The sequence below is a fragment of the Lissotriton helveticus genome, chromosome 3_1 (assembly GCF_964261635.1).
Source record: "Lissotriton helveticus chromosome 3_1, aLisHel1.1, whole genome shotgun sequence".
In the NCBI taxonomy this organism is placed as follows: Eukaryota; Metazoa; Chordata; class Amphibia; order Caudata; family Salamandridae; genus Lissotriton; species Lissotriton helveticus.
The window spans coordinates 296,480,866-296,506,754 of NC_136061.1; the positions used below are offsets into that span (position 1 = coordinate 296,480,866).

Below are 25,889 nucleotides of genomic sequence, written 5' to 3' on the forward strand. Positions count from 1 at the left end.
CTTCAAGATAGGTGGCAAGTAAAATCATTTTCCATGTGGAGAGGATATAAAAAGGTTAATTTGAAATTTCCCATTTGCTTCCACACTAGGAGATTACTGTCTGTTCCCCCCTCAATATGAACGCTCCACAGATTAATAGAACACAAAGGAGTACACTCCAACAAGTTTATGAAAATCAAAGTCACTAGCGTATGCCTCAGATTTCTGTAGATAACAAAAAGGTTGTGAATCAAAGCTATGCTTCAGTTTGAAGAGCAATAAATGCCTGAAACCAGTGCACAACTGAGAAAGCCCACATCACGCTGGCCCTTTAGACATTAAAGCACTGTCTTGCTCGATTCCGGCTTACCAAAAGTCAAAGGCGAACAAATTACCACCGATGAAATGTGAATAAGGTACTCAATGGAGTGACAACGTACTTTGTCCAATCCCACAGAACAAATTCCTCTTTTCAAAATGACTTTCCAACAGATGTTTCAGGACACCAGATATTCAATAAACTATGTTTGAAAAACGAAAGTTACTCGGTCATACTAAACAGTGCTCATGATAAAAATTCAAATTTGATCAAGTGGTTTCAAATATACCATATGAGCTGTAGCCTAAAAAGCTCCATTACTTTTAAAGAAGCAAAGCAAAATATCAGAGTCCGAAAACATGCTCTAATTTTTGTAGTAAAGGAACTCAAAATATTAGTATTGCAGCAGCACGGGCTGGATTATCCAGGCATTAAAATATTTAACAGCCTGTCAATGCTCACTGGAAACAGAAGTTCTCAATGCAAGTGCTTTTCTAAACGAGTGATCAGAAGTAGTTTACTGAACACTAGCATATATGCTATACATTCGCGACTGATCAAGTTACTATGCCTGCATATTTTACTAGCAACATAGTTATTTATACTCGTGTGAATTTCCAAAAGATAAGTGCAAAGCACTATGGTGACATTTCGCTTTATTAACTGAATTTTAAGGTCCATGCTGTGTGCTTTCGCAGAAAAACAAGAACTGTTAGCGATGTGGGGGAAATACAACAATTCCAACTACAGGAGATTAGTGGATTAATATGTGATCAATACTCGGGATTAAAAAATTAGCATACAGCATTCAGGAGAGGGAGAAGATATTTGCGAATACATGGGGCCCAGCAGTGACAATTAACTAGAGACTTTGTGGAACTGAACAGTCAGAAACGATGGGCAGTCATATATTACTGAAACGGATGCGGTTGTGGATTCGGACAAACAGACAACAAAAGAATCCTTGAGGAAATAGAAAGGGCCGCATTCTAGGGAGGAGAGATTGGCAATTATTTAGCAGATGACAGCTGAGGGGTGGGTGACGCTGCAAAGTTTTTCCTTTAGTATATGACCAGGCGATAGTGTCCGTCTTGTACTATTTACTAAAATCAAATATTGACATTTAGATTTAAGTCTAGTCCGACATCACAGTCCCTGCTCCATCCCTCCCACGCTTAGGGTATGGCAACGGTAGCTTGGTGGAGGGAGCGATCTTCACCATCTTCCCTTCTCCATCCCAAAAGCTTTTCTGTGCTTTTTTCAGAGCTGGCTGCCCAACTCCTGCTGTCCCGACAGAGTCACCTTGAAAAATGACATCTTATTCCCAGAGCAACCAAAGCTCCTTTGGGTGGGTTACAGCGCCACCAGAATGGCTGCCTCAGACTCAGGCTAAACATCCCCACCCCACGTCAACTGTGTGCATAGCAGCTGTACCTACAATTCACCTTGTAAGGAAAGATGCTGATGGCAATACTCTGAACTTTCAGGCCTTGTTTCAGCCTGTGGCTCTGAAAATGATTCGGTTCGCCTGTTAACCCTTGTTGCAGGTGGGAGCTGGGGGAATCCTCTACTACTCATAAGTAGCATGTGCAAGACCGAGTCGGTTATTGGCCTCCGTGGATTGGATCAGACCAGGAGGAAGTCAGCCAGTACCAGCATTCGGACATAACCTTATGTGTCTCACAGGACATACGTAATTAAAAGAGTTAAATATTGCATGCTTCCAGTCCTGTCCTAGATTTCATAAGCACCCTGTGAGGAACTGTTCATGCGTTACAAAAAAATGTTTATTTGCCATAAAAAGAAAATATAAGGCAAGCATGAACTAGAATAAGTCTGATCATAAAATTCTGAGATCAGCGTAGTTGCAGCAAAACAAAAGCACTTTTTCTGCAAAGATACATCTACATTTTTAACAAATTAATCAATCTTAGAAACTTCATACACCTTTAAAAGAAAAAAAAAATATGTATGGGATTTTGTAAAGCGCACAGCTGCCCGTAAGCGTCCCGGCGCTGGAGACCGCTGGGGAACCCGTCCTGGCTTTCCCTGTGAGATGGCCCCTTCTGGGTATCTCCAAGGTGAAACAAGGCATCCCCGGCGTCTGTGGGGGGCGGTTGTAGAGATGAGGCAAGCTTAATGCCCAGAGTTGCAGAGTGTGATCCCTGGTTAGAGTAGGCACCGAGGCGAGAATTATCCAGTCCACTGACCCTGGTCCACGACCCTGCCGCGTCGGGAATTGAACCCTGGTCCCGGGCCGTTCTCTGCTTCCCGGTCTGCCGCCTCTAACCAGTGAGCCACACCACTCCATATAACGGGTCTATCAAGAGTAGAGGTCAGAGTTTCAAGTTTGTAAAACTGGAGCATGCGAATCATGGTGCTGAAGCAGGCTGCTGGTTGGTGAACACCATGTGATCGTCACTATGAAAACTAGAGGGGAACATGCTTGTCCCCTCTAACCATGGACCTTAAGTAAAAGAGGACTGCTGTGTGTTGCAAGTACACCTACACCCTGTTGTCCCCATGAAAATCATGGTGTAGTGGGGACATATCAGCTTATATCGGAGCAGGGGCACAGCTCATGCAAAGGTAAGGAGAGGCCAGTGGTGTAAAGCACTTACAGGGGTTTTGTCTTTGAAATTAAGCTGGCTGTGGCAGCAGACAGCACCAGGGAGACAGACTCAGTAAAGTCTATAAATAAGATGTTTGTGCGGGGGTAGACCTCAACTTTACCGCGTAGTCTATCATTAAAGGAGAGTTGATAGGACCCAACTGCAATCTGCCAATGCTCTCCCTTTAACTTACCCAGTGTTGTAGTGTTTCCAATGCCCCCAACGTGGCGATTAAAAAACACTACAGTTCGTGATATTTTGCACCCTGTGGTATTCGCTAGGACTTCGGGAGATAAACAGGGTTTGGAGATTCTAGTCTGGGCTCTCTAGTCTATTGGATCGCATTCAGGCCGTCCATCTGGCCGACTTTTCTGCACCCCCCACGTAAGGTTCACTGCGGTGTTCCTCAAGGCTCTTCCCTTTTCCCTCTTTTGTTTAATTTATACATCTCCCCCCTCATTTTTGCTTTACAGCAGATGGAGGTCACGGTCTTTAACTATGCAGACGACCTCCAGCTCATTTTTAACCTTTCCCATTCTCCTGATTCCATTCACAACTTCCAAACGGTAAGGATTTTCATCAGGGACTGGATGAACTGCACCCACCTTAAGCTCAACCCCGACAAAACGGAGTTGGTGCTTACAGGTGGCAGCTCCAGTCCCTGGACTTCCTTGTTTTGGCCCCCGTCCCTTGGCACCCCCCCCCCTCTCCTTCCACCTCAGTTAAAACACTAGGGATAACACTCAACCAACATCTCACTCTGCATTCCCAGATTAGCACAGTGGTTTCATCTTGTTTTTTTATCCTTCGCACTATTCGTAAGATATCTCGTTTCTTTTCCTTCCCGGCTCTGAAACTCATTCTCATGGCCATGGTCTTGTCACGCCTGTACTACGGCAACATATTGTATAATGGTGTTCCCGCCTATGCCCTACGGCGTCTTCAATTGGTCCAAAACCAAGCTGCTCGCCTTATCTATGGCCTTTCCAGATCACACCACGTCACTCCCCTGCTTAAAGCCCTGCACTGGCTTCCAATCAAAGAACGTGCTCTATTTAAGATGGGCTGTACGACCTTCCAGGCCTGCGCTGGGACTGCTCCAGCCTTCAACTCCGAAATTAAAATTTACACACCCAGCAGAGAGCTGCGCTCCTCCTCTCAGTTCCTTCTCTCTGTACCTAGCTTTCGGAAGAAAAAATCTGGGGGCATGAAGTTCTCTGTCCTCGCCCCCACCTTTTGGAACACCCTCCCTGTCACTATCAGGTCTGTCGCCTCCTACTCTGAGTTCCGCAGGGCGTTGAAGACCTTCCTCTTTTCACAAGCCTTCTCGACCTAGCACCTGCACTTCTGTCACCCAGGGTCTGCTTCCCTAGCGCCAAGAAACCGCCTGGTAGTCGTGCGCTTTATAAGTATTTTAACTTCAACCACTGAAGAGGTTGCAGTCTATGCTCTAGATCTCAAAGTCTAAGAAGCTGAGATATAAGAGGAAACGTAAATGTAACACACACACACAGATAGGCACATGGTCTGAACTTGAATCTCACCATACACCAAAGTTTGTTTGGCGAGGAGGGTGTGGTTCTCGTTAAGACCTCAGAGAACCACATAACTATCTAGGCGGCGACAGTTAGTGTAAATGCTAAACAATATGGCCAGAGCTGCAAAGATCAGGATTCAGTGGGGCCACCGTTGACAAGAGTGGGTGGACACAGTATCCTAGGGAAGATGTGCTGGGTGATGACCCTAAAACGGGTTTGCTCCTTCACAGAGAAGTCCGGCTTCCTACAAAAGGGCCCTAAGGGGACAATCTTGTTGTGGATCTTAAGAATACATTGCAGAGAGAGAGAGAGCGAGACAAATATAAGAGCAGCATTCAAGTGGAAGGAGAAACTTTTTAGGGTCTATAGCATCCACATTTTCAAGAAGTTCAGCTATCCAAAAGGAAAGGGAGGACCTTCATATAATCAATTATGCCTTCCTGGAAAGCAGGAGTGTCATTCTGGTTCCGCATCACAGTGGTTACTGAGGTTTAAGCACGTGTTTTCTAACCACTCTGTGAGCCACATTTCGGATGAAAGGAAATATGGGTATGAGTAAAGTACCTCGGAGGCCTCTACCACTCAAGTGTCTACTTACAGGGGAAAAATAGTAAAGTTACGACCTACACATAGCAGAAGATTTCTTTTTTCATAGTTACATTTTTACCCCTCCCGGTTTCTTTCATTCCATTGCTTCCCTGACATTTTCTAGCACCTATATTACTGTGCAGGAATCAGTACTATATATATTATGGGTGCTTGTTATAATAGTGCATTTAGCACTCTATTAATCACGATTTATTTGGGTGGCCTTTAGGAATTCAATGCGATGTAATACGCTAAAACATCGAGAAAAATCATTACAATGGTGTCAATATTGAACAACTTGTATTTACAATGAAGTAAGCATTTCTGAACAAAAATCTTTAACAAGGACTCCGTGCAAAAAATGAGCCATTCATTGTAATCTTACATTCTGACAGCTGCCCCTTGGAGGAAATCGAGTAAAATTGCTGCATACAATATTCTAATCTAAAGCCACAGATATGATGCAGAGGGAAGCTGGGAGCGCTTCCGGGTCCGAGCAGTCGAAGCTTGCTTTTCATCCAGAGGCAATAATATCAAGCAGGCAGGCAGCCAGACAATAATACGAGTGTGCAGACCTCAGGCTAAATTATATATTTTTTTAATTGGGAGTGGGGAGAAGACTAGATACACAAGGAACTAACATTAACATACACAAAATAATGGGAAGATTTTTCGGGACAGCAACAGGATTACGTGGATAAACGTATATCAAGGCCACAGAAAGTACGTTGCATCCCACCATTCTTAGTCAAACCCACAAGGAGGCTTAGGGGTCACATTTTCGGATTCTGAAGTTTTTTGGAAGCACTGGCAGTTGGCACCCTCATAATTCCAGCAGACCAAAATTGCACTAACAGTGATTATCCCAGACTCCCGCCTACCATAGGCTCGCCTAACAAACACTTCACGCATACAGTGTTTACCCTCAGAAGCATTTCACTAGGAAACAATCAGCTCCTTATCGGATGTTAACTTGTTTAATGTTAATGCTTGGCCAAAAGATTAGCTGTGGTGTGAAAAGTGATTGCATGTTGGTCCTTCCATTTGCCAAAAATTGCAGTTCAAGTAACTCTACACGCGACTAACTAGTGGTTTATAAAGTAAGCTGTAGAAAAACACAAGGAGCACCGTACGATAACGCCAAACTTGTGAAATAAGGATTCTGTTTGGGTGGGAGAAGGATTCAGGTAACTCACCATCACAATTCACTACTAATCAATTAACATATGGTTGTGGTTTGGCCCAAGACGACTTTAACTTTCTAGATAAGTAATGCTAAACTCAAATTCTCACTATTACGGCAATGCCAATGTTCTATGGGCAACTACATATAAACGTAATGCTCAAAGAACTTTTAAAGCGGAGGAGGCCTGAAAATATGACTCTCAGAAACGGCAGCTCTCACGATAAAAATAAACTGCTAATTAAAACGAAAAACATTAACATTCTAACTCTTGAAACAATGGGTTTGTCTTGGTGCACACGTTTCTTTTTCTGGCAGTGCAACAAACCATCCTTTACGATCCCACACGATGAAGCTCAGGTGATACAATTACCAATCCGATGAAACATGCATTTTAAAGTCCGTAGTCAGCACACATTATAAAACTTTAATGTACAATGTTGCTGTACTTCATGCAAAAAGGGCATAAAGATGTTATGCATACTAAATATAGAATGGCTCCTAGCAGAACATACAACTAACACTACTGATAAGCAATTCATATTATTTGCTCATATTCTGCATTGTTCTGGCTGCAGTAGCAAGGCATTATCTCAAAACTCAAATATGATACATTACATAAATATTGATGACTAACCCTCCACCATCCCAGGATGCGGATCTGAAACGGCTATGCAATGTAAGCAGAGAGAAGCCTGCATGCATTCAAAGAAGAATACACAAATTTCTTTCGGACATGCCTCTTCCAGTAAAGCAGTACATTAATAGGGTGTTTAAGTCTGGGTTTGCACAATGCAGCTATTAAACAGACCACATGCTTACAGGAGGTAAGGACCACGTGGGTTTTGGATCTGAGCCTTTCAGCCACTGGCTTTCTTCGACCAGCTTCTTTCAGCTATTGGCTTGAGACGTTGTCAATTATGTCTTGCTCAGCCCAGAGTAGTGTACCTCAGCTCCTCTGACAAATAATCTGCTAACAATGAGGCCTTGAAACGTTCTTTGTTGGCTTCTCTTGACTTCTTGAGGCACATTAGCCGTTTGTCTGCGTTTGTCGTACACTATTCAGGAAACCATGAATGTGCAGCTTCCTATTCACCCTTCACCATCGCTGGAACTCACAATTATTGTCCAATATGAATTTGAAGTTCCTCAGACAATTATGGTGAAAAACATTTCTATTTGTACCGTTTCTTCCAAGCAGAATGATGATTTCATATAGACAAAACTTTGGTCAGACCAGAAAATGTTCTGCGTGTGCCAGACTAGACATTCAGTATTACATGCACAAGCACGGCGCGGTGTGTAAATAGTAACCTGGCCCACGAGGAATGCAGCTGCTCGCGCTGTGGGGGGTGAACATTACAAAAGAGGTGGGACATGCACTCGCCTTTAGCCATTTGCATGCTTTCATTATTGAAAGAAACATGCAAAAACCAATCCAATGTGTGGGAGGAGTCAAACTCACACGGAGTAGACACAAGAAGAGTCGCAGAGCAGCACATGCACGCTGCTAGGCCCGATCTAAAAAAGAATAGGAGGTACACATGCAAGCACTTAAGAGGTGCAAAGGTCCGGTCATAGACACTAAAAGTTGAATGGAGGGATGTGGCAGCCAGAGAAGTAGCTGAAAGATCCTTCCAGTATTGGAGTAGAGGCTAAAAGGGGTTTTTGTTTAGTTAGGTTAGTTTACTATTTAGTTGTTTGTTTTTTAAAGCAGATAGAGTCACACTTGAAAGGACAGGGAAAGCAGGTACAGGGCAGCCCAAGAGATTAAATCATTGGGACACAGTTATATCCAGTATACACAGACCGCCATGCTGACACAAATATATAACTATATGGTCGCTGGATGAGAGATAGTTCAGACTAAGATGTTGACATTAAAGGTCAATGGGTTAGAGACCTATGTTAAAAGTGGAGTCGCAGTGGCATAATTAGAAAGATTGGGATGTGATCTGGTTTGAATACATGCATAACACCTTGTGCTTATTTGCAGCGCCAAAGACACAGGTCACTGGCCTATGTTAGTTTCACATGAGGAATGGGAACAAGTCCATGAACTACCTTCCTTATGGAGCTGTGCCACAATTACCCAGTGCCTGTGCAGCCTGCATCGTCACGGATGGATACCTGTATCTTGGGATTTATGCCACCACTGACTCTGTGACCCTTAGGCGTGAAATCAAACACAGGAGGGCCGGGTCTCTACTCGGCAAAGCTGCTTTATTTAAAATGATGGCGCTGCCCCGCTTTCTCTACGCACTGCACAAAGTCGTATCCTGTCCCCTTCATCCTATTTCAGGGCGATAGAGTGTGAAACCGATACCCTACTCTGGAATGGTGGTACTGCACGTATTCAGTTTAAGCACAAGGTACTGCACATATTGCCATTAAAAAGTTAAGAGGCTGGTGTGATTGGGGACTGCCTTGCCCAATAAACAATAGTGCTATTGGGCAGCACAACGTACCGTTGTTAATCACTGGGTTCATCTTTCTCCAGAGGAACCAGCCAAGTATATGGACATACAGGCCTACAACTGGGTGGACACCTCAGAGCCATCTATGGCGGGCAACAGCTTTAGTCTTTCCCATACCCGACAGCACAACAGCAGTCACAGTCACCCTTTGGCACACTGCGCGGAGCGGGACAGTATTACACAAGCCACCCCAATGGGACACTGCAAAACTGGGCACACTAGGGACAAGCCAGTTTTCAACAAATGGGATCTCATTGGCCTTTCCAAGGTGGAAGGAAGACCTTTGGACACACGAAGGAGTGATCCTATTTACTGAACAGCAAAGTGAGCTTCATCTAGCAACTACTGAAACCTATTGCTACCTACAATGCACTCCAGAAGACGTTTCAGCATGGGGAGGATCTCCCCGAATCATCTCCACTAGAAGATAGAATGCTAACTGAATACATGCCCTGCAAGGCAATATTCCTCACTTGTTAAAAGTTAATTAATAACTCTCCTGACACTCTAGCATGCCTACACGAACACAGGGTGAAAGATCTCAGAGGCCTGGACGACAAATGGTGTGAGGCATTGGCGTCCCACCCAAGAGATGGCCATAAGATCTAGATTTCGCTTAGTGCAGCTAGAGGTTTTACACAGATCCTACTGTGCATACACAACCATGGTAATCTGCAACATGTTCCAGAAATTGTGAGCACACAGGTACCTTTTTCCACATGCATTGGGATTGCCCGACCATTCAGCAGGCAGTATTGCAAAGCAGTGGGTAATTGTTTCAATAATGTCTGTGGGGGGAAAGAGGGGGCAGAAATGTATGCTTCTACAAAATGGTACCTTATAAATATCTGGGATGCCACTGACCTCGGGTGCATTGATCAGTTATGGATGACATTGGGCCTGATGATAGCTAGGCGCAACACAGCGTGTTTATAGAGAGCAGAGCAGATATCACAACTGGAGGATTCGAAGAGACACATGGATTGCTGCATGCTGGTAGAGATTGTGGTCTATGAGAGCAGGGGCAGCCCAAATAAATGGACCAAGATATGGGGAAAATGAAATAATCGCCAGGGAGGTCTATGCACCTCCATTGGAATTGCCAGTGGTGATGTAATGAGCTCCGCTTGTCCAAGACTTGAAGCTGCCTTATGAGGCCTGGGTATGTAGAGCAGGAGGTCTGTGGAGTCCCAACGGTTGGAGGAAAACTGATCTCGTCTGACACAGGTGTATCTGTGCTACAGTGCCTTTTAACTTATGTTTGTGTATTTATTTGCCCTAAATGCAATAAAGAGATTTCTAAAGATAAAAAATTCTACACGAAGTCAGTGACATCAGAAAACCAGCCTCTGGTGCTGGTAAGTTTTCCTTCTTTCCGGTGTTGTTTCCCAGGCACCAGTGAAGAGCATGTCTACCCTCTCACGCTTCCAGACTAGGTACTGCTTCTCATTCCACAATACTTCAAACACGGTAGGTTCAAGCAGCACAATAAATTTGCATCTAATTTATCCCACTTACTTTCAAGGGGTCAGGATGGGTTGGGGTAGCATGAATCATGTTATTCTCAAATTCCAGTTGTGGTTTCACCATAACAAATCTCGCTCCCCCAGTTCTCCTATTTACTCAACTACGGTGCAGAATTTGTAAAAAAAAAAATAATAATAATAATAATAATAAATAAGTGCCAGGTGACTCGTCAGGAGTCCACTGCAGCTTGAGAGACATTGCCCATGCCATACTGCCAATGACAGTAACACCACAACCACTAACCATCACACTCTTTCTACAAGTGTTACAATTCAGGCTATTAAAGACCCCCCAAAGCTAGAAGAATGGCTTTGGAGGCAGGTATTAGTCGTTTTTACTCTACATTGAATTATTAGTTCATTGTTGCTGTGGTCAGCTCTAAAGTTACCCAAAAAAGCCACAGTGTAGCAGATTGTCACAAACTCCGGTATTAACAATTAAGTGCAGGTGCCGAGCACTGGAAACCACGGGCTCAAATTATGCACTGCTCAACTATCTGTTTGTAAAGGCCAGTTTCACTAATGTGTTAAGACCCAGTAGCTTTGGGAAACATGTTAAGCTAAGCTCTGACCCATATGCACTGCACCAAACAGTCCTATTATATACTGCTTTCATCTTCAATGACTTTTCGCTATGCAATGCTTCTTTGCTCCACATCTGAATGCTCAATTTCTCTACAATCTACATGATGACACGTGAAGTGTTCCGAATCATTAGATATCCTACCTCCTGTATGCTCGTTTTTCAATCGAACTATCACTCTCATGGAATTTGGCAAACTTCAATGGGAATTGAAAGATGGGGGTCTCAAATCTCTTCAAAGCTGCAGTCGCTAGTTCTTTTGTAGTGAGGCATTTCTGGCTGAGGTTTTTTTTTCCCATTTAGGAACGGTTTTCATTTAGCATTTACAAGTACCATCCTTCTGAAATACCTTATGACCCCTATGATAAGTCATTTTACTTATTAATGCTAAAGTACAGTTCAAGTTGGAAACTTTTAATGGGATACGTATTGCCAGTTAGGGGTTACTGGAAAAAAATATGCAGAGGTTACATCTGTCCTGTCACACATCACTTTGATTTGGTTTACTGCTTCACAGCAGATTTTTTTTTCTGATACTGGTGAGGTCTTGGTACATACGAGCAATCAACAACACTACCTCTGAATGATAATGGCATACACAAGACATTGCCATCTCATCTCCTCCTGTGATGCTGGCCTCGTTTGCCACTCAGCCTTAGGGGGATCCAGTGTCTCAAGGGGAGCTTTCTAGCATCCGGTTTGCCTGCCATGCTCATGACAATCTTGGATGCAACCCATGGAATTTATTTAGATGCATTCCGATAGACTCTAGCGCAGCCTACTTGACAATTGCTCATTAAGTGAGCCTCCATACAATTGGCAGAAATGCCAACTGTGACAAAATGCTCTTCTGTGTCTTATACCTGTGACCTAACTGGCTCGGGAGCCAGCAATCTGGTTCTCCCCAGGAACAGAGTCGTCGTCTACTCCCCATCTCCTTCCTTGTTTTAAGTTCCCAAACATCAGGCAGAAATGTAACAGTTACACTGCCTGCAACACTTGCGTGAAGAGCCATCAGTCAGGGACCCTCCTTTACAAGTTCTTCTTTAGCAAATTCAGGTAGCATACTAATATTTAGAGGGAAGAAACTACAAAACACCTTCTAGGATAGACAAACGTAAAGTAAACCACCCGTCCTATATGATAAAGGGCAAAGAAAGCCTATGAAATCCCTACTCTTCTGCCAACTTTGCCACATATTTATTGAGATTATCACGCGACAATGCAGATTTTCTATATAAAATATTTTTAGGAAGAAGAAATTAGTACGTTTCTAAAAAGAGGCGCAAAATTAGACAGAAGTAGGAGCGTTAAGCTTATTTTCGGAAATGTGCAGTTTCTAATATTTTAGATGAGACTTCGATGCCCAGTCACTGGATCGACTGGTAAAGTGTGTGGTGTAGTGTTCGTTTGGTATGGGACATGATTTTCCAATCGACATGAACAGTGTGCAGCGATTGATTACCTTCTCTATTCAGAAGATCTAGACTAAGCCCAATTCTCTCTCTCTGACTGAAGTATTCTTGCACTAGCAAAGAGAATGTCAGGACAAGTCCGTCTTTGCATTTGGGGATAGTGTATGTAGAGCGCTTTACTGCAGTTACAAGCCAAACATCTGGATTGTAAAAAAGGACAGGAGGTGTACTTTTAACTGATGGACAAATGCAATACCATCTTGTGAACTCGGCTGAAAATGACTTACTGTTTTATCATGCAAATATCTCCATTAAGTTTATAAAAACATATACCGTTTAGAAGTCTTCCAAAATAGTTTCTCATCAAGCAATTGCAAACCATTTGATTGTTTTTATCTATTAATTGTAATTTATCAGGTTTTTGGAACTACCCAATTCCTGAATATCGACTAAAACGTAGTCTGAATCAAAGATGCTAGGTCAAAGGTTCGTAGCTCTTTAGTCAAGTGCATGTCGCAACAAATTTACAACATTTTGGGGTGTTTTTCAAACAATATTCTTTTCTAACCATTTGTCAAACGTAGCCAAGGGGCACGAAATTATTCAATAGCCAGTACTCGCAAATATGCAAAGAACAGTATTCAGTTTTGAAATACCAATTATTTATGGATTAAAACACCATCAATTTTGAATGCAAGTGGTACAATCATGTGCATACAGTTATTAGCATTAAATTAAATAATTTGGGAAAACAAGAAGGGAGTAAGAATGCGCAGAAATGTCATCCAACCCCAATAATAGAAAATCAACTTAACATATCAGTAACTACTCCGCAGAACCTACAGGTTCAAAACATTCTAAAGGCTCTCAACCTCTTAATCATCCTACACGTCAGAGTCGGTATACAAGTGGAATGTTAAACAGTGTATGCTTTTCATTTCTCAAGAAAGAAGTAGCTTTTGAGGCAATTATGCTAACAAGTCAGGTTATACTCAAAGCAAACCGGTGCACGCGTTCCTACTTTTGGTACTGGTATAAGAGAAGCTCGTTAATCCATTAGTGTAGAGTTTCTTTCACAGGCAAAGAGAACAGAAGACGAATTCAGATGCAGCAGTGCTTGATGCTAACATGATAGCAATAGAAAGACTGCAGTTTTTATGCTGATTTTAGGGCACTCTGTTTTCTTAAGTATAAGGGATGCTCTGATGGCATGTTGTAACATTTGCAGGACAAATAAAATGTCTGCTTCCTGTTACTACAGTTTAACAAAGCTCCCATCACTAGAGCGATTTGTGTTCTATCATTTGAAACTACAGACTGATGCAGCAGCTCACATTTAATGGTACAAGTCAATCAACTCACTTTTCATTTAAATGTCTGTGGAGGAAATGATCATGTGCAATTGCACAGAGCATGGCAGAGCGACCTAATCAGGTTACTCAGCGTCCAAATCAGTAAAGCAGGGATCCAAGCAGTGCAAACACTGATCTCTTCAGGACATTCTAAAGTCTTTAATGGGATGCTGTAATACGTGACCCACGATGACTGTAAAAGCGTGTTATGTAAGCATCAAAAGATATTTACACAATCCGGACACAAATGTGAGATGATGCAGGAGCGATATAGATGCGTACCTGTTGCAGGAGAATCTGTGATCAGTTTATTAAAAATTATAGAACACAACCTCTATGTCCCGGACCTGAACAAAACCATTCTGTGGCCATGAAGTACAATTGATTGTAAACTACTTAAGAAAATGTTGATTTCAACTCGATTGGAGTTTAAGCCTTTGTGCATGGTTACTGCATTTGCCAGCATTATAAATAAAAACGCTCATTATGGTAATTATACATAAATCCAAGTTATTTAGTGCTTTCAAAAAGAATGGCCAACACAGAAAACTTTCCGATAAATTATTTAACGAGATACTCAATCATGAGAGAATACCTCACCCATTAACTGATTAGATTATGCCTACGTAATTAACAGAAGATACACTACAAGTGAACTAGCACAATATATGTGACAAGGTGACTCGTATACGATTTGACCATAAACCTGTAAAACCAATAAATTAATGAGAAAAAAAAAATAGGACGATACAGCTCCTATAATTAAAAAGTTTAGCAATAGGTGATCAGTGTGTGATTTACCGAAGTAAAATAAAAAACAGGGAACTGTTAAAGACTGTTTAATAGTAGCAACATTTACGAAACAATACAGTTACTCATACTTTATTCAAAGGGTGCAACAATTAACTTCCTTATTACAAAATACATAATATCTACTGAAGAACTGGCTATGCATATTGTGTTAACTTCCGCTATTAATTTACGCAAACACGATTTTAATATGGATTAAAAAATATATATATACTATGTTTTCCTCTTATGTAAACCAAATGAATTACAAAAGCCCTTTACCCAACTTTTTTCTAACACACAGTTGAACGGTGCACGCAGAGTTGCGGAATTAGTTACATTTTCTTAGCTTAGTGTCCCCTCATAAAAAAACGTTCTATCTAGCCTGGAAATCGAAATTCATTTAACAAGACTGAACTCTCAATCAATGCTTTTTAGGTTTCGCCTGGAGTCAGCTGCGCAGCAGCGTTCGGGCAGGCGAAATCTGTTGGCCTACAGTATGGGGCTTTGTCCCGCCTCTGTCTTCCATTGGCTAGCTCCATAAATGGAGGCTAGCCATTGGAAGAGATGGGTGTCTGTTACTCTTTTCCCCGTCCCAATGCGATTCGGGGGCGTTTCTGGGTCTTTTTTAAGTCCCGCCCTCCTCTTCCCATTGGCTGGAATTTTACCTTCCAGCCAATGGGAAGGGGAGAGCACAGGCTCTTTCCGTGTGTTCGTTTTTTTTTATCCCTTCAAATAAGTTTCCCTTTCGTTTTGTCAATTGTGTGGCAACGAAAATCAGCCATTTCGAAAGGGGCACGTGCTAACACTTACTTCAGTCTTTGCATATTCGTCATACGACTACGCCTCCCTTTCCCGGGTTTCTCGTGCCTGGCGTCGGCCATCTCGAAACGGGAAGAAATGCTATGAATCGTACTATATTGAACGTCTTCGGGCGGATTTCTCTTGTCTTCAACAACAAAAAGGTAAAGTCAGAATTAAGCAGGCTCTGCTGCCTATTCTTTTTCGGCGTTAGGCAGTTTTAAGGACAATTGTTTGGCCTTCTCTTTCTGTTATTGCAGTGTTGAGGTTTTTCGAAGATGGCTATAGCAACGCCTTGTATTACAGGGCATGAGTTCACGACATGTCCTCTTTCTGTTTTGTGATTTTTTTCGAATGTCCCTCCTTCGTCCACAAGAAAAAAACTTCAATCTCCAGAGTGCTTAGCGTCGCGCCTGCGCGGCGACTGGTACCCGAAGCTCCCATTGAGTGAGCGAAGGAGAAAGGCTGGAAGAGGCCCACGGAAGGGATAGAAGTGTCTGAGTGAGGAGGGAGGGCGGGCGATGAGAGGGAACTGACCAGGGCTCGACAAATCATAAAAAATGCTCTAGACCTGCAGGTCTAGTAAACTACAAAATCTCCTCGACCCAACTTAAATGAACTTGACCTCAAACTCTGAAAACTGAGCAAATGTGACAAATGAACAAGATTTAAAAGCATTTTTATTGTTCATTTACTTTGTGAGCAATAAAGATGCCTTTAATCTTCCTATCTTGTCACATTTCCTCTGCTTTCAGAGGCAGAGGTCAAGTGTCAAGTTTGTATTCCTACTCGCCAGAAAGGGCGAGTAGGACCTACAAATAGCTCGTCCTTAATCAATCTCACTCGCAAATGCGAGCGGTCGAGTGAATTTGTGGAGCCCTGCTGACGATACAGTGAATACAGGAGTGTAAAGTTAGGGAAGCGTGGAAGAGAGTGAGTATAAGAAATTGGGCTGGTGGAGGGCAGTGAAAAGGAGGAGTGTGGGCTGGTAAGGAGTTAGGCTGAGGAAAGGTGATTGTAGAGAATGGATAATGAAGCAGGAGGCGGATGATTCCTTTCACTCGACGCAGACTCTTTGTGATCGTGAGCGTACACTGAAGTTCAGTCTCTATACGCTATAACTGACTCGAAAAGGGTACCTTGGGACTCTGATGGGGAGTGGGTGAGCAGGAGACTGAGTGGAGGCAGCCACTTTAGGACGCTAGGTCCTGGGAAGAGGAGCAGGAGTCTGAAGGGGATAGAGAGGGGCATTGGTGAAATCAGAAGGAAAGCATTAGCCTGCAGGAATTAGTCTGGAAGGTGTACTTTGGGACGGGAGCCCGAGAGGGAGAGTAGGGTCTTCTACAATTCTAACTATGGATTCATAATCGGCTGGTACAGGTGGGCTTATTACCTCTGGAAATGCTTATAATGGGAAGGGGGAACAATACTGTATGGTCCTCTGATGTGAAACAACGCCGGTATCTTCACTGGGATTGGGAGACACGCTGGTATTTTTTCTGTGGTGTTTGGAGGTGGAGCAACCCTTAGGGCTATCCGCTGAAAGATGTAAGAAAAGGGTGGGAGAACCTCGAGGGGATTTTGTGATTCTCGGGTTAGTGACATCTGGATGCTCTTCCCGGATAGTAGTTTTGATAGAGCCCCTAATGGATTTGTAATGTTGAAGGATCCCTTAATGACCTCAATCCTCAATTTCTATAGATCTCGGAGGTGCTTTGACCCTGGATGGGAGAATGGAGCTGGAGCCACATTGGTGGAAAGGACAGTTGTCCTCAGACATCCACCAGGCTTTGCGAATAAAGGTTAGTATCAGAGACTTACTTTGCACAGGTGTAAGAGCCAATGGCAGTGTCTCAGGGTGAAGGGGGACCCAGCAATATTCATAGGGGATAGGGAGTTGTCAGGTTGCTGCAACATGGAATGGGATAAGTCTTAAAACTGTTGTATGCTTGCATAATACATAATTTCAACTCTGACTACCTTGCCTGCATACAAAACCCTTGGTAGAAGTGGTGCTCTCCATTTGTTTTGTACAAGACCCATGTCATGCCCCTAATAAGCATTATGCATACCGGGATGCGAGTAGTGTTTCCCAAATGAAGCTAGCCAGTACCCTGAGTGGCCAAACGAGAAATTAGCATGGTAAGTTGCCACATTTTCCCCAAAGCAATAGTTGAAGAATAAATAGTTTCCAGAAGTGTGCCAGAATGGATAAATTACCACTTAAAATCGAGTGACTTCGTCTGCTTTAGTAAGACTGACACTGACAGTTCCATAAAATAACACACACTTGTAAAAAAAACATTATTTTGAGCGTCACCGTTTTAGAGCCCAGTGCAGGTAGGTGGATATTTAATATTAAACAAAAATTAATTTTCACTTTATTGTATCAATATACTATTGCACAAAAGTAAGGGTTTCAAGAAACACATTTTTGCACTCCCATGAATTCCAAAGAACTTACTTGTCCAGAACCTCGAGATACAACAAAGTGTGCTGAAGTTGGGAATGCCAAATCACCATGCGCCGAGGGTGGCTAGAAATCCTTCAGAAAGATTAGACAATGCTGAGTTGAGGATTGTGATATCTGTGGTCAACTGAACTCCTGACTGTTCTGCCTGCCTGCCTGTACAGACGTATTGCTAGCCTGTAATAACTTGTGGCTTCTTCCAAGGAAGTGTATTTGAGAAAAAGTCGTGCAGTTTGTTAGGTTGGGGACGTATTTGTTTGCAAGTTCTTATTGTTTGTGAGCACTGTTCCCTGTCATTGTGAAAATCTACATTTTTCACAGTTTTCCTGAATGGAAGATGGGAATGGTTTCTTTTTGGAATTATTCTCCGTATGTTTGTGAAAGTTTATATTGACATTCATAAGCGTGCTGTTTTGAGAAGTAGCAGAGTGGGAACGATTCAATATCATTTACAAAAGCGTTGCTCTAGAGGGCAGGAGAGGAGGTTCTTTGTCATTGGCAAGAGATGCTCTTTGAAGAGTTAACTTTACAGCGCAGCTTTGTTTGCTGATACCTGTGTATGCATTTTGAAAAAGAAGAACTACTCAACAAATGAGCTCTTACACCTGTTTTTTCGATTATCAGCCCTCATGTCTAACAAGTAATGGGATCTTAAGTGAGAATGATGGCAGCACATTCCTGTGAGAGAATAAAAGTGACACGTGGAAATGCTTGAATTACTCTAAATCACTAGCAGTGCATGCTATTGTTTTAACTCATCACTATCATTTCAGAAAGAACCAATCACTTGGGCCTTGGTTTTGCTCCTCTTGCCCCCCATTTGTGTGTGTGTTTGTGCTCTGTGTGTGCAAATGCAATAGGTCTCGCATTTGTGAGAGATTAAGCTATTGGTATTGTAAATGACAATAACACAAAAGTGGTGGGGTATTTCTTTGACCCCACCGCAGCGGCGACAGCCCTATTTAAATGTGTTGATGCTTCCATAGTTTTTCATATTTTAACTTTTCATCGTTTCATAATCATGTCGTAAACCATAATTTATACACTGCTCAATCATGTTCATTTAAATTGTATCATTTGAACTTCTCATCATGCGGGCGGATGCGAATTTTCCAGGTTTCTAGTGTAATGGCGGGCCATCCGAACCTCTTAGCCAAAAACACGAATAACGCAAGGTTCCATTTAAGCAGTTTGTTTATTTGTCCAATGCATTTCGGACCCGTTGGGTCCTTCGTCAGGAACCATACTGTAAATAACAATAAAACATATATTTAATATCCCCTTATTTGACCCATGATATCCAATTCTCTAAAACGTACTGCACGTTAACTTACATGTTATTTAAACTTACATTTTTTAGACATTATTATTCATGCAGCGTTTAAACAAATATCCTCCTTCCATATAATTCATTAGCATAACGTCGTTCCCTTCGTATGTTAACAAAATAAAAACTTTCTTCATTCGTCCTTGGGGTCAACTCAGTATCCTCCATCCATTGTTTCCGTGATAACGTTCCACACCCTTTCAAACCAGAGTTTTAATCTACACATATTAACTAAACCTTCCGGCACCCTTCGTCTATTGCTTCACATTTTCTCTGTAGCTGGGGGTCGCGTAATTACCCGCCCTCATACTTATTTCTTGAATCTTCACCCTCCACATACCTGCTCACTTCACATCATCTTCCTGTCCTGCGTAAGAATAGACGCTCTCTCTACTTCGTTGTTCTTCGTCATTTTAAACTCAACGCTCCCGCCCTCATAACTGTGACCCGCCCTTCTACTTAATCCCATTGCGTGCACCTGAGTAAACAAACACTTGAGTAAACAAACATTCGTCAGGGCAACTACATCTCCCATATCACCTTTTGGTGACATGCTATATCGTCCAATCAAGATTCCCAACGTTATAACATAACAATGTCTCTATTATTCTAAACTCTCATTTTAAACACATGAATGTAAAATGTCCACAGTGAATTCATCAGACAACCACGGTAAAATAATTGTTTTCACATCTTCCACTGACACGTTATGCGAATGAATTAAATGGAAGGAGGATATTTGTTTAAACGCTGCATGAATAATAATGTCTAAAAAATGTAAGTTTAAATAACATGTAAGTTAACGTGCAGTACGTTTTAGAGAATTGGATATCATGGGTCAAATAAGGGGATATTAAATATATGTTTTATTGTTATTTACAGTATGGTCCCTGACGAAGGACCCAACGGGTCCGAAATGCATTGGACAAATAAACAAACTGCTTAAATGGAACCTTGCGTTATTCGTGTTTTTGGCTAAGAGGTTCGGATGGCCCGCCATTACACTAGAAACCTGGAAAATTCGCATCCGCCCGCATGATGAGAAGTTCAAATGATACGATTTAAATGAACATGATTGAGCAGTGTATAAATTATGGTTTACGACATGATTATGAAACGATGAAAAGTTAAAATATGAAAAACTATGGAAGCATCAGCACATTTAAATAGGGCTGTCGCCGCTGCGGTGGGGTCAAAGAAATACCCCACCACTTTTGTGTTTATGTTTTACACGTGCCGTGTGGGCTTGGCACGAATCAGCGAGCACGCCATTCTTCAGAAGAATAAGGTTCAATAAGGATGGATGAATAAGGAGACGAAAAAAAGTAGGCTTAAAAAAGACGGTGTGCAACTCTTTTTCTTACGTGATATTGTAAATGACAATGCCATTTATTTATCTGTTTTCAAAACCAACACATAAATACAAAATTTGTCGTTTATAATGCCAATAGCTCTAACTTTTACAAAGGCGAAACCGTTGCATTGTAAATGCTTGTTAAATAGGAAGTTCACATGCACCAAGGATCCCGATTACTTCAATTTGAAAGATAGAGTACTAGCATTCCTGCAATACTTTTAAACGGATCAGCACTTCTCAGTACCAAATAGGTATTCTAGGATAGAGAGTACCTGCACTTTTATATTTTTATTCCAAATGCTGCTCATACTCATTCCGTGAACTGCAAATTAAACGCCTCAAACATGTGCGATACTTCTAAAAACAAGACCATAAGGAGGACACACTATTTTAATAGTGGTGTAATGTCAATATGCTAAAAACTGAAAAAAAGTAACACACCTAAGAAAGTGCTAACTATGTTCACACTTCTTGGAGCGTGCTGTCCCAACAGCCCCGTCACTTGACACATTATTCCACCAGGAAAAAAAAAACCTGATACAGTGCTAAAAATGGTCACGCCAAGCACTAATTAAAGGAGGATCTTATTCTGTTCCACCATACTTCTCAAAACATTAAACTATACTAGACATATCTTAACCATTCTTAGCAGTGTTGGTGTTCACAACGTCTGCTGAAACTGAGGCACACAGGTATTGTACCGCCTGCATGATTTCATTTCACCTGCAAGAAAGCCATATAGCAATTTCCATGCTGCAGGAAATCAGGAGTTATCGTATAAAAAAAAGTGTGCTCGGGTTGAACAGCTATGAATTAAAAACATGCTTATGATGAACAGGGCTGCTTGTTGTGCCAATAAAAAACAATAAAAACAGAAAATGCTGTACTGTCAGCAGAAAAAGTAAACCCACGGGTTTTTCATTGCTTGCAAATAAGAGTGATCTATGACAAGTGGGTCAATGAAACATTCTTGAACAAGAAGCCCATGTGATAAAGGGAATATGGAAATATTGTCAGTTCGTAGAAAGGCCACCATATATACAAGTGGCAAATCATGGGACAAGTTTTACAGTAAAGCCACTGAAAAAGGCAGAATTATGTGTCACCGCTACACTGACGAACAAATCAATTAAATGCTTCCTAGCCAATAAAGAGAATAGTTTTGAATGGAAACATTATTACAGGACTTGGAAACAGGATTTCAAAAAAAGTTTGGAAAAAACAGTTAAAATACTACAATGAAACAGTAACGTCCACGCACATTTCATAATCGACATATTACAGAAATCATGTAAAAAAAAAAAAAAAAAAAGTGAACGACTTGAGAACAGGAGTGGCTCTGTAACATCTGTGACAAGAACCCACAGGCAAAGGGGTTGACAGGGAACTCCCAACCACTCCCTTAAATGACACAGCACTACCCAGCAACGGCTCCATGACTGAAGCAGTGCCACCCACTTCACAGCTCAACATAACATGAAGAAGACGCCCCGCCCCACCTAACCCCACAGAACAAGTGTGGCTCGTCTGCAATCTTACTCTCATGAGTAGAAAAATATCAATCCTGCTAATTCACCAAATGCCTAGGTTTAACGGAAGACTGTTTAACTGGAAACCAGGGTAAGTGGTGAACAGTATGAATGTTTGTTCACTTATATAAGATGCACACAATTCACAAGTGAGAACATCGGCATAAAAGACAGGCCAAATTATGTGATGGGTTGTTGCATTACAAGTGTTTCAAAAAAAGCAAACTGTAAGCGTGTGACAGAAGAAAATGATGAGTGGAAGAATGTACTTTGTAGGCTATGCTATTGTAGTAAGTAGTTTCCATCAATGCATTCATTTAGCATTAGATCTTTAAGATAGAGAAAGGACAAGACAGCAACATAAAAAAGAAGCTGAATGATGGGTTAAAAATGAGCACAGTAAATGACAATAAGTGGGTGACACTACGGCCCCTCGCGGCGGGATGCCTGGCTTTCACCTTGTGGACACCCTGCCGGGGTTTCTCACAGGGGAATACCAGGACGGGTTCCCTAAGCAAGCGCCGGGACGCTCACGGGCAGCCGTGCGCTTTACAAATCCAGCACATTTACATTTACACTGCTGCGTTTTGAGTGGCACTATGAAATTTTAGTACCAATACGAACTCTGCACTAAATGAGGTTATGGTGTACATACAAATATGGATTAATGGCTCCTAGTATGCGAACAAGACAGGATACAATTGTTGGCCTGCACTTGTCCCAGGCTATAGGAAGTATTTAGGGGGGTTGACTGGCTCAGACAGACAGCGAGTTTCAGACACTGCTTTGATTCAACTGCCAGCAACCTGGGTTGCTCGGTTTGAGTTCTAATCCGTTGTGTTTAATCAATCCGGCATGGTAAGGGCACATAAACTGCGAATTGACAGTAACAGGAAATAAATGTTGTATCCTTCTAGTACGAGAGCGGGTGCTGTGGTTCAACATTCGTCCACTGGCCTTACATATACACTTAGACTATCGCAGGTAATAAATTAGTTCAGATTAGCAATTATACACGTAGCGGAAGGGAGGAAATCCACGGGAGCTTAGAGAGTACAAAGTTAACACTTGATCAGCAGTGCTGTAACTGTGTTTAAAGGGGAAAGTAACCGAATATGTTACTAGGATGCATTTTTCACTGACTGCATACGTTATGTAGTTAGTATTAAATCCCCTTGTGTAGCCTACCGACACCTATGAGCTTAGAGACCTGGAACCTTGACAGTCCTTTTGGTTGGGACAGCAGTCCCAATATGAAGCATGTGCTAGACATTCTACTACCCCAAGCTGCTAACTTTAGAAATTCGCCAAGACCTGCTATACCATCTGTTTTACCAAATAATATAATGCATTAATGTGATCTGTTGTGCCATTTGCTTCATATTGCTCGAAGTACTGGACAGAGGACCCGCAACTGTTGAATATTTTTTCAACATGGGTATGCCGTCCGTGTTGTTTTGTTATACCAAATTTTGCACGATTGTTCATTCAAAAAACGTACGACCCTGTAACGTGGACAGACGGAAATTATGAATTAAACTTGATTTGAAAACGTCATGAATATATTCTAAAGTCTTGTTCTGAAGTTTAATGTGGAATAAAAACGTACTGGCAAATACAATGGTTATGAATTGTAAACAACTGACAAAGGTTGCTGCGCCTACCACAGAATTAAGGGCTCCGAGCCCCAAAGAACCACTTGACGTTACGCCTGTGCACATCAGCGTGTCCCCAAAGACAGGTTGCAACCATTCAATACTGTAGATATGTTTTTGTGTAACTGCTCCCACCTGCCTGTCGCTTCTAATCGGGTACTGCAGTAATAAAATCGAACTTGGGGGCCAAGGCGGTCACTTCTCCGTCCAGCCACTGTACTTTTCCTTCCTGCCGCTAAAGTAAACTGCAATTTATCCGAAACAAATATTCTCCTGCAGTTCCTTTAGTCTAACGCCCTACCACCTTGCTGACCCCCACGCCTTTGCGCTGTTCTTAATACTGTAGACACAATGTGCTACTACGAGCTGTCACATCTTTTTGAGTCACCACATCTCAAACTGTGTAAAGCCTGTGAACATCGCTCCGCCACACCGGACACCTTGGCACCGTAATTCTACCTTTGCTTGCTGTTCATGTCCCCTGCTACATATACCACGCCCATCCATTCAGCGGCATTTTACACCTATGCAGTTTCCTCATTACCTTTGCCCCCGCCCCGCTGCATGTCACGCTTTACTCAATGGCTCAGGGTGGCATAACTGTGAACACCTCCGGTTGTCTAATGCAGGGATTGGTAGCCATCCTTTCCTCACCCTTCTGAGTCTGTATCTTGTTCCTACTGCCAGCCTAAGTTGCTGTCCCAGCGTGACTTCCATTAATAGTACGTACCTGCAGGTGCTCCTGGAAGCGAATAGGCAAAATCTGGGCCATGGCTGCTGATAATGCTGGTTCCTCTTTACCCAAAGGCCCTGCTGTCTCTCCGGTAGCTTCTGTCTCTTTGGACCTTAGGTCCCGCCTCCTTCTGACTTCGGACTCTGTGTTTGCTTGCCTCTGGACCTGTCACTGGCTGCCGGCACGCTCAGCTGCTGTCAAACGCAGCGGAGGGATACGGAGCTCGGTGCGGCGATCCAGCGCCTCCTGGGGACCCGGTAGAATTCAGCTTGACCCTCCCCTCAAGCCGCAAATGGCGGAACTGCGAGTCAAGCAATCCGGAAGCGACAGTGAAGGGTGGCGGAGGGATTCACTGGGACTCGTTTCCGGTGAAGGAGTTCCCTAGTTGATTTTGCGACTACTAGAGGACTGACGGGTCTGTGGCGTGGTAAAATGCACCCGCCGTATACCGGCGCCTCCTCAATGGTACATTGTTACTATATAAAACGGCGTTTTTTTTAATATGGACTACTTTAGATGAACCGATGTCGCTCAATGATTTCTGCCACATCATGCGAGAAGCACACTAGCGTCATTTCCGACTGCACCGCCCTCGCCCAGCGCTTCCTGGTCACCTGAGTTACCAAATACAACGACAGAAAAGTAGGACCTTCGTTGATGCTGCAAAATAGACTATTATCTTCTACCGATGCTGCTTCCTTCTAAATGCACCCACCTAGAGAAAATTAATAGCTTGTATTCTGATCAACGCATGGTTAACAATTTTTTGTTTTAGCATTAGCGACTTTTCATTATAATATTAGAAGGTTTCGAAAGTTATATTTATGTTCATGGAGGTTCTGATGTAAATATATCTTGGTGTTAACGACGTTTTTAAAACAATCGTCATGAAATATAATATGTCCTTTGTATTCTCTGCACCTCGCTCTTTGCTCATCAGAACCAATGGTCTAAATTAATCTCCAGTTCCGTGTTGCGCTGGTATCGGGAGGTCAGGCACCATGTCCTTCTTTTGTGTTTGGCAAGTAGTGGGCGGTGTTAGTTTGACAGCTGGAACTCAATTGAGTCTGCCTTTTCGAGTACCCTCCATCCCGAACACCCACACGCCACTGGCAGGTTCAGCAATGTACGGAGGAGGTGTCGTCTGCTGTCTTGTTTTCGTCTGTCAGATTCCTTCTGACAGTGGTGAGTTTTTGGATACCGAGGCAGTAGCCTCATTACTCCACAATCGTTTTGAATTTTTTAGTCGCTGTTTAGATTGTCTTATTGATGTGTGACGCTTTGTCACAGTTGAGGTTGCATCACATGGTCATCTCAGTGATGGGCCGCGGGTAGCGGTCGATTGAGTATGCAGAATTGTCAGCATGTTTCCTCAGGGGGTCTTGTCTTTGTCCATCAAGTTCCTTCTGATAGTGTTGAGTTTTGGTTGCTTGCCGAGGCTATCATGCCATCTGGCAGCGGTGGGTTTTGTGTACCTGCCGGCGTTTGCCTTCAAGCAGTGCTGAGTTTTTGGATGCTGCGTTTCTGTTTCAGTTTCGCAAGGTTAGCGCTTCAATGGGACGCGGGTAGCGGTCAAATGGGTTCGTAGAGATGTCTGCGAGTTTCCTGATCAGTGGGTTTTCTTTTTGATCTAATCCTGTGTAGAATTTCCTGTTG

The 25,889-nt window shown here is 42.6% G+C and overlaps 1 protein-coding gene across 1 annotated transcript in view; it reads right to left on the reverse strand.

Moving 5' to 3' along the window:
* Positions 1-24,836, reverse strand: part of CLTC (clathrin heavy chain) — a 987,367-nt gene extending 962,531 nt beyond the window's left edge. Inside the window, exon 1 of the mRNA XM_078679837.1 lies at positions 24,231-24,836. Within this exon, the coding sequence (XP_078535963.1) occupies positions 24,231-24,272 (42 nt within the window). The 5' untranslated portion in view covers positions 24,273-24,836. The remainder of the gene's footprint in view (positions 1-24,230) is intronic.
* Between the last annotated feature and the right edge of the window lie 1,053 nt (positions 24,837-25,889).